Source organism: Aphis gossypii, chromosome 2 (genome assembly GCF_020184175.1).
Source record: "Aphis gossypii isolate Hap1 chromosome 2, ASM2018417v2, whole genome shotgun sequence".
Taxonomy (NCBI): Eukaryota; Metazoa; Arthropoda; class Insecta; order Hemiptera; family Aphididae; genus Aphis; species Aphis gossypii.
The window spans coordinates 78,302,628-78,321,612 of record NC_065531.1 but is presented as its reverse complement, the minus strand read 5'-3'; the positions used below and the strand labels follow the sequence as shown (position 1 = coordinate 78,321,612).

At 35.2% G+C, this 18,985-nt stretch overlaps 1 protein-coding gene across 1 annotated transcript in view; it reads right to left on the bottom strand.

Annotated features, from left to right (window-relative positions):
• The window catches only part of LOC114128473 (transmembrane protein 132E), a 58,998-nt gene that overhangs the window by 11,016 nt on the left and 28,997 nt on the right, over positions 1–18,985 (bottom strand). Inside the window, exons 2-5 of the mRNA XM_027992987.2 lie at positions 5,381–6,903; positions 953–1,096; positions 611–834; positions 297–468 (exon numbers count right to left, since the gene is read on the bottom strand). Coding sequence (XP_027848788.2) covers positions 297–468; positions 611–834; positions 953–1,096; positions 5,381–6,903 — 2,063 coding nt within the window. The remainder of the gene's footprint in view (positions 1–296; positions 469–610; positions 835–952; positions 1,097–5,380; positions 6,904–18,985) is intronic.

Below are 18,985 nucleotides of genomic sequence, written 5' to 3'. Positions count from 1 at the left end.
TACATATTTCTAAAAATATTATGATGAAATTATAGTTTTGTATTATTTAAATATTTTGTACCATGCTTTGAAAAAAAAAAATAAGAAGAGTGTGTCATTTTAATACATATTTTTAGTGATCAAAAATATGTCCTTCTATTGTAGGTGTCAAATAATAATTTTAACCAATTTATTTTACTATACTACAGTATATTATATTATTATGGGTAACTCCCCCCGGTGCTTTATACAATGAATACCCAATACCCATAGTTATTATACTGCGGTATAATTCGGATAACAATTTTATATCTTACCTCGACCGACGTCTGTTGAAATCTCAACTGGCAGCTGGTCTTCCTGTCATATGCATCGGCTACCATATCCTCGGTGATCATTTCGTTTAACCGGAAATCGCCATCAGACATCGGAGATTTCATGTGACCGCCACCCTTGCCTTCGGCAGACCTTTTCAATTTGTTGACGTAACTGTAAAATACCGTGAATGTTTCATAGCTTATAACATTAAATTTGGTGTACTTCTTCAAACATGAACAATCATGTGGTTAGGTGTAACTATATATTGTTAAATTTGACCATGAGAAGTAGAAATTAAAATCGATATACTTACTCGTCCATGTCGTCGTCGGCTTCCAGGCTTACAGGCACCCTCCAGCCTTTGATCTGGTTAAGTTTTTGGTCGGCAATGGTTAGGTCCATTTCATTGATTTCTGGAACCCACACGATGAAATGTGCCGTACCTGTATACGATTCATACTTGACAATCACCGTAGCATTGGACGAGCCCCGGATTTCAGATCCGTCCACGTACACCGAACTGCACGACGATGTTACCTGTACGAGAACGAGTCAAACACATAAATAATACGTGGGACCGGCTGGTTGGCTAATAACTATGCCAGTAATAATATATTATACATTTATTATACTTTATAGTACTAATGACACCTACTTTAAGAACGCTGTCGTCCTCAATCTGACACACGGACTGCCGGGTGACGTCGGATATTTTGCCCGCGTAGCTGACAACGAACACTTTCATCGCGTGCGATATCTGCTTTCCAGTCAATACGGCCGTGTTGATTATTTCCCAGTTCTGCATAAATATAATATGTGAGTATTTAATAAATAAATTGTTTCTACTTTAAAAACTTAAAACGTAGAAGTATTGCAGATTGCAGTATACCTATTACTATATAGAGTATCAATTATAATAAACATTTTAAGGCAATAAAAAAGGCACCACGGCGAAAACCTCAGTTCATTGAAATATTAATTTTCTATAACGCGACACCATGCGGCGCGTTTCGTGAATTATTTCACTCGAATATACATAATTCCCTACACAAATCAGTTACTCCACGAATTACTCTGGGGATCTAAATAATTTTACAGCCTAGCGATCTATATATACCATTACACAGTACACACACACACACATAGATACACCTAACATATCAGATGCACGTTTCACGGATGCAACACGGTACCTACACCCCGTCCTCACAACGAGACGGCTCGACGATGACAAATTTTACTCTTCTATATGTCCCCGGAAGCAAATCGATCTGTCATTGCCATGCATAACGCGCGCGCGCGCGTGTGTATAATATAATGTGTGTGCACGTTGTATATTATTATCCGATACCGGGATATATGGCACACATATTTCATACAGGTAGATATAGAGTAGGTATATTATACATCAAACCAACCAACTATAACCCTTTACCCGGTGATTCATGATGCTGTAAACGGGCGGTGTTTTTGTATACATACTCGCTGGGGATTCGAAGAGTAGTCGTTATTATATACTACGCGCCTGCAAAACGGTCGGGACCTCAGACCGCGATAAAACACGAAATCCCTATTAATTGACTCGCTGCGTGTGTTGTTTGTACGCCGAGAGAAAATCGAAATATATACAACATTCGTGCGTGTATAAAAATAATACTATTTATGTTATAGGTATATATCCTAATGGTATACGCGAAAATTCAATTTCATTACCGCTATTACCACGCGGCCTTTGTCGGGAGCTCATTGCCGGACAATAAACTCTTGCAAAAACGTCATAATTGTTGGATTTACGAGGTTTTTTTTAAAATAATTAACCCACTCGAACACGCCAAGTTTTCGGTTAGGTTTTATAACCGCGACTGGCGGTACGAGTCGTCCTTTGTGTATTTCCATTTGCACGTGTAGTCGTGGGAAACTCGCTGACAACGCTATATACAACTGCAGCTGCTGTCAATTACAAAAAAAAAAAAAAAAATGTTGCGAAGACGTTACAAGACATGTATAATTTGATTTTAAGTATACAAAAACATATTATATGATTATACGCGTTCTTATTTTTCAAAGTAAAAGAGTGAAATAAAAAGCATTATAGGTAAACTACATTTAGTACCTAATACTAAATTACGACTTTAAAGGAATTATTTTTCGATTTTATCTATGTACATTATATACATTGACTATAAAGAAATCTTTATGAATAAGTAGGAATTTTTCAATATTTTAAAATTTTAAATAATAATACAGACTATATAGATTATCTAAATAATTATATAATTTATGTGTATATATTACACGAGGACGTGCTTGTAACGTATTTACCTTTATCAATGTTATTAAAATTTAAAATGTACGATAACAATAATTTTAAATATCAAAATATAAACAATTATTATAATATCTTATATTGTTTATAGTGTAGAGACTAGAAATATTTTAGCAAAAAACAGTTTAAAACCATGATTATTATTCGGTTATTATAAAAGTATAGAATTATGTATGCAAATTTAAGGATCATATTATTATTCTAAAATTAACAAAATATTTTAGGTACTCAATAGTAATAACAGATATATTATACTATAATGAATTGGTATAGAATAAATTTAAAGTTCCATAATGTAAAAATAAAATCATAAAAAATAAGTAGGTATATCTACACATTTTAAGACACTTTGTAAGATTAAAATAAGTAAAAATTATAATTGAAAAGAAGGACTCTATAATATTCCATCCAAAATTGCATTACTATAGTCTATTTAAATTTTAAATATTGTTGGATGGTTTTTAAACGGTTTTAACACAATTTTAATGGCACGTTTGAAATTAGCATTGCAATGTTTAACTTGGAATAAATCAATTGGAGAGCTCCTGTTTTAAAGCAGATTTGTACGTTCATTCAACATAACAAAAAACATCATCAGCTCATCGACTCATCGCAAAGATTTTAAAAATTTCCGGTTTTGAAATTATTCATATAACATTATTTCCATTATTTATTTATTTTTTTTTTATATTGCATCACGAATGTAAAATATTCAAATAGTATAACATACAATATTGAAATGGAATATATTTGTGCCGCCCGATAACATCAGTAATTTAATTACCCCGCGCACCAGTCCCAACGCCATAATAGATTTAAATATTATCAAAATAAAATACGCGATAGGAACAGCTTGACATACACTCATAAGTAATCACTAATCAATATTGTTTTATTTTTGTAATTATTTAAATGTGTCTAGTGAGTTGTTTTACATTATATTATGTAGATTATATACCTGTCGCGTTATCGCATGTAGCAGTGCCCGCTCGCGAATATAATTTACCACGGCCGTCGTTTTTTTTAGTTTTACCCCCCACTTTGTTCCAGCAGTATCAGCAAGTGCTAATATATTATAATATTTTTTTTCCTTACTCAAATAGTAAAATAATTATTTTTTTTAGTATTGTAAGCCATAATAGGGCTATTTATTATATATTTTTTTTGACTGCGTGCTAATCACTGTTAGTGGGTACTCGTATCATATTGAATTATTGTTATTCCGGCGCTAATCGCCAAATATTATTATCATTACTAGTGTATTCTATAAGAGGTGTAAATTCTATATACTTACATTGTTATTCGTATCTTTGTTGTATATGTTTTTAATATATTACAGATATATAGGACCAGCTGGTTCAACCAAATTGTGAGTTATTTATACTATTATTATTTGTTGAGCCAGAAGGGCTAATTTTTATTATTTTTATTCTGTTGGGCCAGAAGGGCTGTACATTTATCAAATTGTACATTAATAACCAGAAGGGCTATATATTAAATACTTTGTGAGTTATTTTTAAATGTTGCTGTGTTTTTTTCTTTATTGTATAATACACTTTTATTTAAAACTATTTTGTTATACAGAAACTCAAAATTACCGAAAAACTTGTTACCATTTTGTTCTAGTTTTTAAGAACACGCGCGCGCACATACACACTATAATAGTTCACTAATACAAATTTTCGCAAAAGCATCACGTAGTTTTACTGTACTGCAATACCGACCACAGCTGTTCGAATTCTCCATCACTACTCACCCAGCTATTCATTCTTTATTTTTACGTTCTCGGTGTTAGTGGTGTAATAAGCATTTAGTGTGCGAGATCCCAAACCATAAAGTATTGCATGAAATATGTCTGTCTGTTTGTCCGGAAAAGGCTAGAAAAACGGATAAACCGATTTTGTCGGGATTTTCACTGGTATGGTATTATAAAATGGAAAAATGAAAAACGATAGATAGAGTATATTTAAGCCGGGTGGTTCGTATGTTTGAAACTTATAGATTCAAAAATCCTCGATTTGACAAAAATATCAGAGGATGTATTTAAAAATATTAGGAAAATTTATAGCATAACTTGGACCGTGTTCGAAAACATACCCAGTGTTATTATATACAAACAAACATAGGCGGATAGGCAATCTCGATCGAAATAGTTCACAATGCGAATTACGACGATTTTCCAGTGCACTTGACTACTGCAAACTCTGCAATGCAGAGGTATAATTACATTAAAACGTAATTTCACTAATAGCACTATAATTTATAATAATTCATTTTTTGTCGAACGAAGTTGCAATACACAACTATGAGTTATTTACATAAAAAACATTATCAGTGCATTACGAAAATACACTAAAATCAAACGAACCCAAGATTATTAAATCTTTAAAACGTTTGAAAAAAATTAATTTCTGACGCATTTCGTCTGTACATAAATAATATAATTAGTTAACCCTCTAATCAATTTGAAATCCAAGTCGTATATCATTATGAGCGACTTTTAAATCTATATAATATACCTTCTCTATCCAGCGAGAAGATTCTGCGCGTTTGCAGTCGCCGATATCCTGCCATAATGGGACCGCCCCGATGGCAGTATGTCACGTGGGGATGCGCAGAAGAACCGCCGATTTTCACCAAACAGGTGACAGAAACGTGTGCGGTTTACCGTATAGAGTAATATTATTATTACTTTATGGTTTTCCGTACAAGATCACATTCAATTATGCATTACAAACCATCTGCTGAAGGACTTACCTTGGATATGGGTAGTACGGCTTCGGTGTCGTCCTTGTGTATCTCGAATCGGGCGGAAATCTTGCGCTTGACGCCGTCCAACACGCCGTTGACACCGTCCAGGTAGAGCATCTTTGTGGCGGCCCTGGATAGCCGGGCCGTCCTCCGGTGTCCCGCCAGCACGGCCGCTTGCCGCCGATGATGTTTGTAAGCGGCGCGGTGACGGTCTACCTTGGGCTGGCTTCCCTGGACGGCGGCGGCGGCCGACGTCCAGTTTGTCGCGTTGCCAGCCGCCTCCATGACGTACTGCACCGTCCAAACAACCCGACCTTCCTCCCACACGTCCTCGGCCTCCGAGTCCACCTGCAACAGCCACTGCAATACCTCTTCGTACCGGGAGTTGGGCCAAGCGGACCCGGCGACGGTCGACGGCAGTCCCTTGTGCACGGCCGTTACCGTGATCTGTGTGCCCCTGGGATTCGACGTGTAGTTGATGGTCCACCGGTCCGGGTCGCTGTTCTCGGCGCTCAAAACTCGCAGGCCGTTCTTGACTTTCGCCCTGAGTATAAATCCTTTGATGTTCTGCTCCTTGGGCCCGGCGTCGAAGAACACCGGTACGTACGTAAACGACTTGGGATAGAGTGGCGCGGACGGGACGAGCGTCAACAGGTACGCGTCCGTCTTGAGCTCCTTGTACGGGTGCTGGGCGTGATCCAGCGCCGCCTGTCCGATGTACGTGAACGGCTGGAGCTGCACGTCCGACTGGCTGCACCGGTGGTCGGACTCGAGGAGGGCGTAAGATATCTGCACGTACCGCTGTGGCGTCTTGACCGGCTTGGCGTCCGGCGGGTTCAGCGGCGGCCACCACTTGGCTGGCAACACCAGCCGGGCGGTGCACACGCCGTCCTTGGGGTCGGGCTTGCACGCGGCGGTGACCGGCCGCTCGGCTCCCTCGAACGTGGCCTTGGCCACCGCACACAGTTTACCGTACGAAGACGGACCGGAAGCGGACCGCGAGGAACCGCCACCGCCAGTCGCGTCACCGGCGGACATCGCCATCGAAGGAGGCGGACCGGAACCACCCGACTGCGATCTGACGACGCTGTAGCCGACGTGGAACAACGTCCTGACCACCGGGTTTTCGCGATACACGCGCCTTTGAACCAAGTGCGCGGACACGTCCATCGACGATATGTCCACGGTCGACGAGTAGCCCGTCGACAAACCGGAACCGTTAACGCCGCCGGACATGCCGGCCGAGTTCGGATCCGGTATCAGGTAACGCGACGGCACTGTTTGCTTGGTGGAGAACGGCCCGTAACTGGCCCTGATCGACGTCTGCGGTACGTCCTGCAATACGGTAAATCTGTCCACGCTGAGCACGGCCCCGCCGCTGGCGTCGTTGTCGTTGTCGTCATTGTCAGCGCCACCCAATTGTTGTTGTTGTTGTTGCCGGTTGTTGCCAGGACCGCTACCGATGGGGTGTCGGACGAAGAAACCTCCGTCCGGGTTGTCAAAATGCACCTCGACTGGAGTCACAAAACCTGTCAACAACAATTTATCGATTACTATAAACTGCAAATTACGTCATCGTATAAGTTTTGCAAGGTATGGAGAGTTAAGCAGACTGGAGAGACGGATAAAGCGTAAAATACTTGAGTGACGTTAGGTCCTTTGGTTTAGTTAAAATGTGATAGCACTTTAGCTTCCCCCTTCCTCCCAGGATAACGTCTCTAATGTTGTTAACAATTTGTGTATACAAATTTTTTCGCCAATACACGTCTATTTTTAATTCACCAAATATATATAAAACAAAATAATAGTTTGCTAAACATTCAATAAAGACGTTTAACAGTTTTATGTATCGAAGGCGCCAAATAGCTCGACACGACTCAGGCTCGGATTGTTGTAAAATACATAACCAAATACACATAAAACGTACACACACACATACACACAAAGGAGTATTCGTTTATTATATTATATGCGCGTTTTGTCTTATAGTCTCGTCATAATGTGGTCCTAAAACGACTTATGGCTTGCAAAATTTATATTCACCGTATTGATCCGATTTAATGAGTAACATAAAACCCAGAGAATCAATATTTTGCGAAGTACATTTATATACGCGATTAATATTTAAACTCGGCACGCGCAATGGTACCGAAATCAAAGTTGTTCCATGTATTGAATTTTTAATGAAATTCGTAAGTAGTCCCATAATACTATAACAGTAACAGTTTTGATTGTTGGAATACCACACGATATAGATTAAAAAAACAAGTTTTTTTATGTTTTTAGTTGTCCGGTAAATTAATTATAAATCAACAATTAGTCTCTCTGAATGAAGAACTCTCAACAGTAAAGATTCTTTCTTAGTTTATATACCTACACCTGTTGCATATTATATAAAAATATAAAGTTCAGATGTTTAAAATAAAAAAAAATCGTTTATTCTATGATTATTTAAACAATCAACATATTGAAACGCTCGATTTAACTAGTTTAGTGCTTTCTAAACTATTCGAAAAAACATTTAACAACTAAACTGTAATAGGTATATAAATCAAACTATGTCGGACAGTTTTGCGAAAACTATTATGTAATAAACTGTATATATATTGAAGTGAGCAGCATGTGTCACATTGCATTTGAAAGACTCGCGATGACGACGGAACTATAATAGAAGTCTGAACTTGCGGCTTTATTCGATATTATTATTTTTGCGATTCGCGTAGGTACTACTATGACGTCTGTCATCTATCGTCACAACAAATAAATGAAATAAACGTTTTCATACGATACGAATAATAAATTGCCACTGGTGTCGTAGTAACGTCGTTGGCAAAATAGTGTGCAGCTAAAATTTAAAAACTATGCACGTCCGTCATCATCCCACCAACGTTGAACTCGCGAGTTGCGCAGAATTCAATAAAGTTTTGGGGCCGAAAAGTTCTGACACAAATCGCCCTCTCCAATTTACAGTATATGCTACGCAACCTACATAGACATGTACATATATATGTATATGCAATAAGTCGACTATATATAAATATGTGCAGGGTTTATTAACTACATATACTACATATATATGCCGATACAAGATATATTTCAAACGGAAAGCACGTCCGGATGTATATTGTGTACATAATACGTAATACGGACGAAACTATTTATTCTTACTGTTAATAAACATTCGATATAATATATTGAAAACGAAACAAACAAAAAAGTATATGTATATGTAAAGGTAGTTTATACCTACGAGAATATGTCCCTTATATACGCATACGTGAGCGGATATATTAATAAAACGGTGAAAATTCGCTGTGGGTTAAGTTTCAAAAAATATATATTGCTGCAATTTAACTCGTGTGGGGACTGCAAGTGATAGGAAGATATTATGTTAATATACGGTGTGAATAGATCACCCGAGAAACACTTAGTATTTTAGAAAACACTAACGTTTTTCCAAATATTTTTTTACATAATTTTATATTGTAACAAAATAAAATTTTATAAAAAATATATTTCTTTAAGTGCTTTTTTTGTCGATATGTTTTTTTAAAATTTTTTACTGTTTTGAATTAATTAAAATATACGTTTTTAATTTCATATTATTCCGAACTAGAATATTGTTCAGAATATTTTTATCTAGGTATAAAAATAAAATTTCAGAAAAGTGATTTATTAATAAAAATATTTTCAGAAGCGTAAATAACTTTTAAAATAATGAGTGACTTACGTTAAATGGATCACCCGGTACACATATATATAGTACACACAATGTCACTTGAGGGGTTGGGGGATGTTTAGGGGTTTGACATCCCCAGCAATGACGTCACATATATATTTTTTTTGTCTAAAACTCAGCTATTGATTCTGATATTTTCGAGACTAGCATTAGATAAAAAAAAAGTAACAACAATAACATAATATCATCCTCTATGCGAAATAAAATCATTCGTACGCTTCTCTGAGTTACACAGCTGAACGCAACTGTTATTCGAAAAACTAGCTTACAGACCAAATATGAGATACGCAGTTATAGCCTCAAGGCATCAAACTGGGAAGATCTCGTGTTATTCCAAGATGTTTAAACTCAAAAAAAAATGTACACTAATGTACTTATTTACTTATAATATTACAAGTATTGAGTGAAGCATTTAACAATACATTTTTGATTTCATACTCTGAACGATTAAAAAATGATGGATAAACGTAGCAAATATTTAATATATACATCAAAAAAGTTAAAGTTATTTGTAACGTGGTCATCCCCGACCACGTTATAATAATAATGAGTTTCTTAAGTTGAATGGATCATCCGATACACACATCCGATACACATGTATATAATAAAGTTTTTGTCTGAATTATATGTCACTACCACTGACATAAAATATATGTGAAAAAATGAGGAAAATTTATTATATCCGTTGATTATTATTAATCACATCGCACGTGAGTACCCTATAGCTATGTTCTATATAATATTACGCAATAAACCCAGCTACATAGATGTGACATAGAGAGTAGGTAGCCATCCCTCGTTAGACACGGACCGGTCAAATAATAATTATTTAAGTTTGTTTTTAGTATGCATTTGTGAGATCGTCAGACCGTTAATTTATTTCAGTACGCTGCATAGATTAAATCCGACGTAATGTAATGATATCGTAGGTACATTCGGTTAATAATGATTTCGTACAAACTACAAACAGATTTTAAATTGAAATTATGGAAAACTTTTGTTGCGCCGTTTAATTTATTTCTGCGGGTTTATATTATACGCGACACACGTGTACGTGTGTGCGAGTGTGTGTAACACTATATGTTCGGGACACGACCTAATCGCAGCGACTAATTAAAATTGCAATCGCCATATATATATATAATATTATATGGGCATTATATATTCCGTTCGAGTTTGCCAGTACAACCGCAAAAACTATTTATAATAATAGAACCAGACAAAGCAATACAAATCTATTATATAATTTATAATACAAAATGTGGTCTGGGATTCTGCAGGGGTAGTACCTAAAGTATGTATGTTACATAATATACATATTATTTAGACATACGTGCGGTAATTTAAATCCACCACTTGTTTCAGATAACAATTTTTAAATCAAACATTGGAATATTTTAATAATTATGTGCAGTAATATATTTTGATCTGGGTATAAAACACGAGTCATTAATACATTTTTCGACGATTGAGCTTAGAGCGTCACAATTGTAGCTCATTGATTTTGCTTGGAGGAACGGCGCATGTAGGTAAATACTGACTAAATAGTTCATAATATTATGTAGTTTATTTTTTGCTTTATACATAATAATATATAGCACTTATTCCTAAGGCCATCGGTGGTTGTATACGTTTCGGCTTATTCTTACCGATAATCGAGTGACATAATATTATAATAATATCAATATATATAAATATTTTATATAATATAATAAAAATATAGAGGTAATGTGTACATTGTACATAATAATATATTATATGAATACGGCGCATTTATATTCATTGCGCTATATACAAATCGATATACCGCCTTAAAATTGATACTGCAGTATAAGTATAACATAATATACTTCTAAATGAATAAACTTTTCTCTACGGAAAACTAATTGCGTTGTTTATAATGCCAATATGTCCTATAATGTTTTGTTGTTTAAATCATTTAATAGTACAACATAATTATTATAAAATTTTCAAACAAGTTATATATTCATAATAGTTTAATGTTATGTAATTAATTTAACATCAACGTTAAAAATCAGGTTTTCGTGAAAACATGATTTACGCTACGTGAAAACTGGTTTTGAAAAAAAAAATTTATGCGTATTACACATTATTATTAAACCATAGGCCCTGAGATTTTGTTTTATGTTTTTCGCACACTAACGTTTCAACCACGCGCGCCGCGTTCTATCGTGTATAAATTATTATTAACATTGAAACACACATAGTTCTGAATAGTCATTTGTATCTCCGTCGAGATCACTGTTATACATTGCATGTAATATATTTATATACATATAATATACATTCACGTGTGTATAATAAATGCATTAAGCACTCGAATCGAACTCCATGGAGAATACGCTATTTGGTCAGGCGCAGCACCAGCTGTACTGTACGCACCTACTCATATCTATATATTATCTGTAAAATATATATCTTATAGATATACATTATTTACAACTATCATGTTCCGTGTGTGTGTGTTACGCGAGCGCCCGAGTGAGAACACGAACGGATTTTTATGAAACTAGATTTTTTTTATTTCGATTCTAGCGTATGCGGCAGCTGACGACACCGCAGGACGGTTTTCAAGATTACCAAATTATACGGGTTTAATACGCTGTGGATTTTGTTTGAAATTACCCTGCAGTGTATAGTATATTATACACCTCCACTCGGCACAAAAACGTACGATGACAGTACGTGCGACGAATACGATTTGTTCGATCCGATGGAGTTTTCATGTATTTGTGAGATAGATGTTCGGAACGCGTTTGTACATCAATACGCGTTAGGGAGACTGGTGATGCGAGAAAAAAATAACCTCGCGGGTAATTTTTATCAATTTCTGCACGCGCATACAACCGCCGCCGGGACACAGTTATCATCGTTGTGCAGTAAATCCCGCGACGTCCGCGGCGGCGGCGTCGTTTCTATTTCGACGAATTTTCGCGAGAAAAATGTAATTCCGTCTTGACAAAACAACGACACGAGAACAAAGTTGTAATTTATACCGTTGAAACTTTTTTAATAACACGTTTATGTCTATTGGAGAGAAGAAAAACGTTGTCACGAAACAAAAAACAAAATATGAAAAGTATTTATTTATGCACCCGAAGTCCCGTCGGACGTAGTAGATATACTATCTGCTGACGAAAATTTAAATTCAAGCCTCTCCCGTCCGGCGAGATTTCCATGTATATATACCAGTGAAAACGTGATCGTGCCGTATATAATATGTATATTGTATATACTGGAGACCGCTGCCCCTCCCAACACGCATGTGTAGAAAATGAGATGATAATGAATCATGCATGCATGCATGTATGCAAAAAAAGGGTTTTGGCAGTAAGAAAACGTAAACATGAAACAGAACGTATTATCGTCCGCAAAGCCCATTTCCATTGAAAAAAAAAAATCGAATATCGCATATACACGCACAAAATATTAATATATAAACATATAGGTATTTGCCGCATGCAGTCTTGTGATGTGTACGTATAGAAAATTCGTTGAATATTGTTACGTATAAACACCGCATGAGAGATGGCGTGAGAAGATGGGTACAAATACGATCGATGAAGAACAAACAGCCGCAGGGTCGATTAGTATTATTACGTCGTGTCTGCTCTTCACGATTGTTTTTCGTTTTAAAAATTTCAATGCCGCGAGGGCGGTAAGAAAAAAATAAAATAACATTTGCATATTGCATTAAAAAATATTAGGAAAAAAAACTAACATGCACCTAAAATATTACCTAAATAAATACAGCATTGGGTCATATAAAAAAATATATCTATAATCTATACATATTATATACTATATACTATATAGAGTATAATATTTGGACGATAAATAAAGAAATGCACTACATAAAACACGGTGTGCGCACAGGTAGGACGGAAGGGTTATACACCTGCCGGAGGCGGCGGCGCAAACAGGTGTTGTTCGACGAAGATTTTGGAGCGTACTTTAAACACCGGTTTCCTATTTCAGGATTTAATTAATCGATAACCACGACAGTGGCGGCGGCGGCGGATACGATAAGATTTACAGTGAATCGATATAATATTATTTGGTATCTATGTATGGAGGGTGCTACGCATCACCGAACCACGGCCAGAGTGTAGGTATACCCTACTTATAATTTATTAAAACCGCGTCAGTTAACATGACGTTATACATAACCACAGTATACGTATAGGTAATGGTCATGATACATTATGTCGTAAACGCAAAATCTCAGTCGGGGTCCGGTGGCGCCTGCGCTATGCAGAGGCTTGTCGAAGGAAGCCAAAATTCATAACATTCGGAGTTGTAAATTTTTAAACAGAGACGTCGCAGTATTATACCGTACATGGTACATATATACGTTGCACACATGACGATAACAACGACGACTACTACAACAATAATATAATATACACTATAAGGGGACGGAAAATAGACTAAAAAAAAAAAAAATGAATAGAACGCACAACAATAGTGGCGAGGACGAAAAAAGAAATAAAAACGACACGCATTCCACTGAAGGCAGCTCGTACACGAATATATATATTATGCGTATTATATACATAAACGTACGTAGACCGTGCAGTTCTGTTTTGGAATATTATGGACTACCCTGCGGAGAGTACAATGGCACGCATACAGTGAATATGTATGTATATAATAATAATATTTTATAATATATATATATATATATTATATACGTACGCGCAGTACGCACACACATCGAACGTGTATATTATTATATGGGAGGCGTGCAGTGTAGTATGTACTGCAAGTGTATGGACGCCGTTGAGATGCAGTGTGCCACGGCTGTTTAGGTTTAACGGGGGCGCATTTTATGATCCCTGTTTTATTTCGACGAATCATCCCCAATTGCGAAGATACCGTATACGAGATATAGGGGAGACCTCTGAGTGAAACGAACGTATTTTGATTTATAACCAAATACCAAATAGGAACATACCATACTGCCCCAAATCTGGCCGCGTCCGTCCACTCTAATCGTATTAGGTGTTTGTAAATTCGTTGCTTATCGTTCAACTTAATCCACCGAGATGGTCGATTTTAAGTACACGAAAAGCTTAAAAACAAAAGTATTAAACGCTCTCGGAATCATTAATCAGTAGTAATAATTTTAACGTACTTATAAGAGTTATAAGAGATTAAAAAAAAAAATTGCGGGTACAAAATGCATTAAAAGATATTTCGACCGTCGACCAAAATACTCGGATAAAAACAACTATTAATATTATAATATTTATGTTGTATTTTATAATGCGTATACACTATACAGCATATTATATATTTAGTGGCATGCTAAAATTGCTAATGCAATTTATATATTTTTTTTAACCGAGATCGAATATTTACTTGGAATAATTTACAACATTACGGCAGTGCGCATTTCGTATTCTACATTTTCGGCAAAATAATATCAAATTGTCTACTGGTGTATTTATTTTTTGTTATAGTCTCTCATGCAGTCATGCTGTTCTTTATAATGAATTCTGCTCTCGCTTTATTATAAAATTTTTAATAATAAAAAAAAAAAACAATTCACAATGTTTTTATAATTTTCAGCAAGGTAAATACATTCATTGGCTCATGGCGTTGTAACCTTATGCGTAGGTACCACTCAAATCATACGAAGGTTTAATGAATTTTAGCGAATAAACATTTTTATTGCGGCGCAAATGAAAAAAAAGTAAGTAATAAACTAATAATAAATAATATGTACTCTGATAAAACTATAAAAGATACAACACCATAACTTATATCACAAAACAAGTACCTAATATCTATAGTATATGCGTATTATAATATAGTGTCCTTATTTCGCGGTTGTAAAGTTTTTTTTTTCCTTATAGTTCAACAAAATGTGATCTCATTATTATTAACGAGTTTTTTTTTATAATAAGTATAATTTTTAAAGGAATATAATTTAGAGTGATATTCATTCATTAAACTGTTCCGTTTCGTGTAATAATTACCAACTTGGGAACACCGACAATAAACGCGGCGTAGTGAGCGTAAGACTGGGCTATTATAGTATAGCTATAGTAAATACATTATTTAAATATTTTTGGACGCTATTCAAACGATAAAATATATGATATTACGTTGCAAAAAGAGACAAAAAGCGTGCCACTGTGCTGGATAAATATCGCATTCCGTAAAATAAATGCGATATTACGTGTAATAAAGTAAAAAATAAACTATAGTCGGAAAAACGCAATAATAATAAAAAATAATACACGTATATTATATATTAATATATTATGTCATATAATAACAGGTAGGTACGTATGACGTACTAAACCTCTTCAAATTCGGATTTACAGGCGAGACAACGATGCGCACGACCGAACAAGGAGTAAATATACATAATAGATACTTAGTTAAAAAAAAAAAAAACAAAACAAAAGACCTACACGCGTGTTGTCAATTACTGCGCGCCACCGTAAGTTGTACAATATTTAAACTTAAACACGGAATATACACAATATATGGATATTCAAAATGTTTTTATCCGATTTCAAATTTTAATGTATTTTATAGTATAATAATATATCAAACATTAAATAAAAATATTATAATTTTATTTAATGGTACTTATAAATGTTATATAATGTAGCTTCACTAAGTCATACGAACTACATCTTGTCAGAACTTAAATTTATTCCGTGCTGTATATACGCTGTAATTGAATCAGAAATTGTTATCTAGGAAACCAGGTGCAGCGTTCAAAGCATCGGATGATTCATTTTGAATAACCCTGACACTAGATCAAATATATACCTACTTGTATATTATGCTGAGCTTTGTATTCAAGTAGGTATGACTTTATGTTGTAATATAGAAATTTAGTTAGACAATACGAGTCAGCGAAATACAGTAAAAGTGTGTAGTGTTTATATATATAATATATTATATTACAGGTAGGTATATATAGGTACTAAACCACGTTTTTACGTCCAGCGATATTTTACATCCCTTTCTGTCTTTCACCTTTATTACTTTTTTTTTATGTCCCGAAAACGCCGCCTATGACGATGACGACGTGCAGAGCGTGTAACGACGACGACGACGACTACGACGACGACGGTGGTTCGGAGACCGTCGGCGCCGCCGCTGGCGTCTACCCTCGGCGAAAAATCAATACGCCGACGTATATATATATATTTAAGTACACACGCCACACACAGTGCACACAATGTGGCACACAAATCTCGTAGACGTTCTGTGCGTAGCCAAAAATATACACATTTACCTTTTTTTTTACCTCACCACCACCAGGACCCCCCCACTGCTCTACCACCAGAGCAAAACCTACCCCTGTCAGTGGAGATGAAAAAAAGACCAGGCTGCACCAACCCCGACATTCCATGCGAATATAGTATTTAATATATATGTAGATAGATAGTTCTCCCTATAGTACATAATATAATATAAACCAGCTGAAAAACGATAACTGTTTATCGTCGACCTCTTAATATTGCATCGTCCTTAAATACATGCAAAATAACCAAAGTTATGCGTAAATGTATATGAAGTCGTTTAAAGATGTATTATAGGTCTCGTAAATATGTATATGTAAAAACCTATAGAGACAGACTTTTAGGTTTATATGCGATTGCATTGTGTAGATATTTATTTATATATATTTTTTAATTACAAGAAAAAAAAAATGTATATTATACTATAATCCTAATAGTTTTTCAACCGAAAGAATTAAATAATGAACGAACACCAAGTCGCGATTTTTTTTTTCATTTTTTTCACACAATATATAGAATATTATTCATTATTTTTTGCATCTTAGTTTCATGTCTCGCAGAACGGCTTTCAAGACATCACAAAATATTAGTGGTCGGTGTTGTTTCGCTATAAAAAATAACCTGCAGACTACCTGACAATATTACATTTCGCTACAGCAGCCGACGATGTGACAGTTCGTTTCATTTCAACAGCCATTTAATTTGCCGACATATAATCCACGATAATATTCTATTGGTTAGTTTTTTTTCTTATATATGTACATTGTACGTATCTGTAAGATCTCCGACATTTGTTTCGTCACTTTGAAAATCCAGAGCGGCTTTGGTGTCGCATTTAAATTTTTTTATAACATACCTACATAATTTCAAGGTAGTATACTACGGTTATCTTCTAGCATAACGATCGAATAAAAATAAGATTTTTTTTACTGATAAGAAACGGAATCTTCGTTATAAATAAAATAAACTAGTTTCTTAACTAGTTTTGTTATTATTATTATTTTATTTTTTTAACAACATAAAATTAATCTGAAGATATCAGATGTCCCAAATTATTTGTTCGCTATACATATAATAGGAACCCATACTTCGAAGAAATTGTTGACGGTAAAAATAACGAACATAATATTATAATAATAATCGTAGATAGCATCATTTGGTTAAGCGAAATATTTCACATAAATAAAACACTTCGGTATATTTATAAAATATATAATACATAGGGTAATTGCTGATTCACCAAGCGTGCTCACATTCATTTTTTTCCTTTTATGATGAATTTATTAAAACTCTGATTTTTTGAATTTTTAAGTATACTTTAGGATTATACTTCAAAAAAACTTAAGTTTTTACATAATTTAAGTTGCAGGGTCTAATACTGAAGAGATCTTAATCCAGGCTTATTATTAGCATTTACCTTAACCTAAGCTATAAAACATGATGTGTAAGTGTGTAACGTATGTGAATTCAACCGACTGTAAGAACGTTTTTAACGATATAATTAACCGTCTACTGGTAGTCCATTATTGTTGCACAATTTAAAACTTAACGTTAGAGTGGGCACGAAAAGTTGGCTCAAACAATGTTTTATATAATGTTTAGCCGGTTTCGTATGCGCGGGTGTGCGTGCAATACGCCTTAGCGTCACATGAATGTTACCTAGCAACGCACCCCCCTCCCAAGACGTATTGTACTTAGGTCGTTTTGGCTACACAAATCGGTAACGGTTCGAGCTTTTAAGAGGATCCTAAGGTACATGTGTGTATATGATTTACACGCCTGCTTGACGTATACACACATTATAATATGTATATTTATAAGAAATAAATACACACTGAAAGCAGAGACCCCTCCCGAAACGATTCCGCCCTATCGTCCACCAATAAATGTTTTTGGCATGATTTTCACGTTCTAAACTCTTTTTATAATATACTTCACATTATTTCATGCTACTGCGGCATTATGAAACACTAACGATTTACAGAATTTACACATTCCAACATAAAAGGCACGGAACGTTATAATAATATAGTACTAACATGGTTGTTTCTTTGGTTATAAGAATATTTGAAAAAACTATAATTTAGATATAATATCTTTATGTATATAAGTTACAGAAGTATGCAGGCTAGGTTAGAAGTATGCAGAGAGAGGTATAGTTATTATATTCCGTACAACGAAAATCAAAAAAATATTTTAGAGCTGCATATTTTGAAACCATTATACGTTTTGCGGTCAGAGAAACAACGCTAAGATTATTTATACACATAATAGGTCTATATAACATAGGGCCATCGGTCGGAACTGATAATTTTTAAGTGTTTTTAGATTTGACGACGACGGTGTATATAATAGTATCTACATAAGACGTAATGTAAGTTCAATAGCTGCAGTGTCCAAGATAATACAATTTTAACAACGTAGTTGAGAGGTGTCAACATTTTGAGGGTGGAAACAACTGTTTATACACTGTATTACACGCCGTTTTTGTTTCTGACGTTTCTTTGCAGTAAAGCGTCAGCTGACACACGCCCTGCCCCTTTATAATAGTTGTATGCATGTAACGTTAAAATGTCTCGA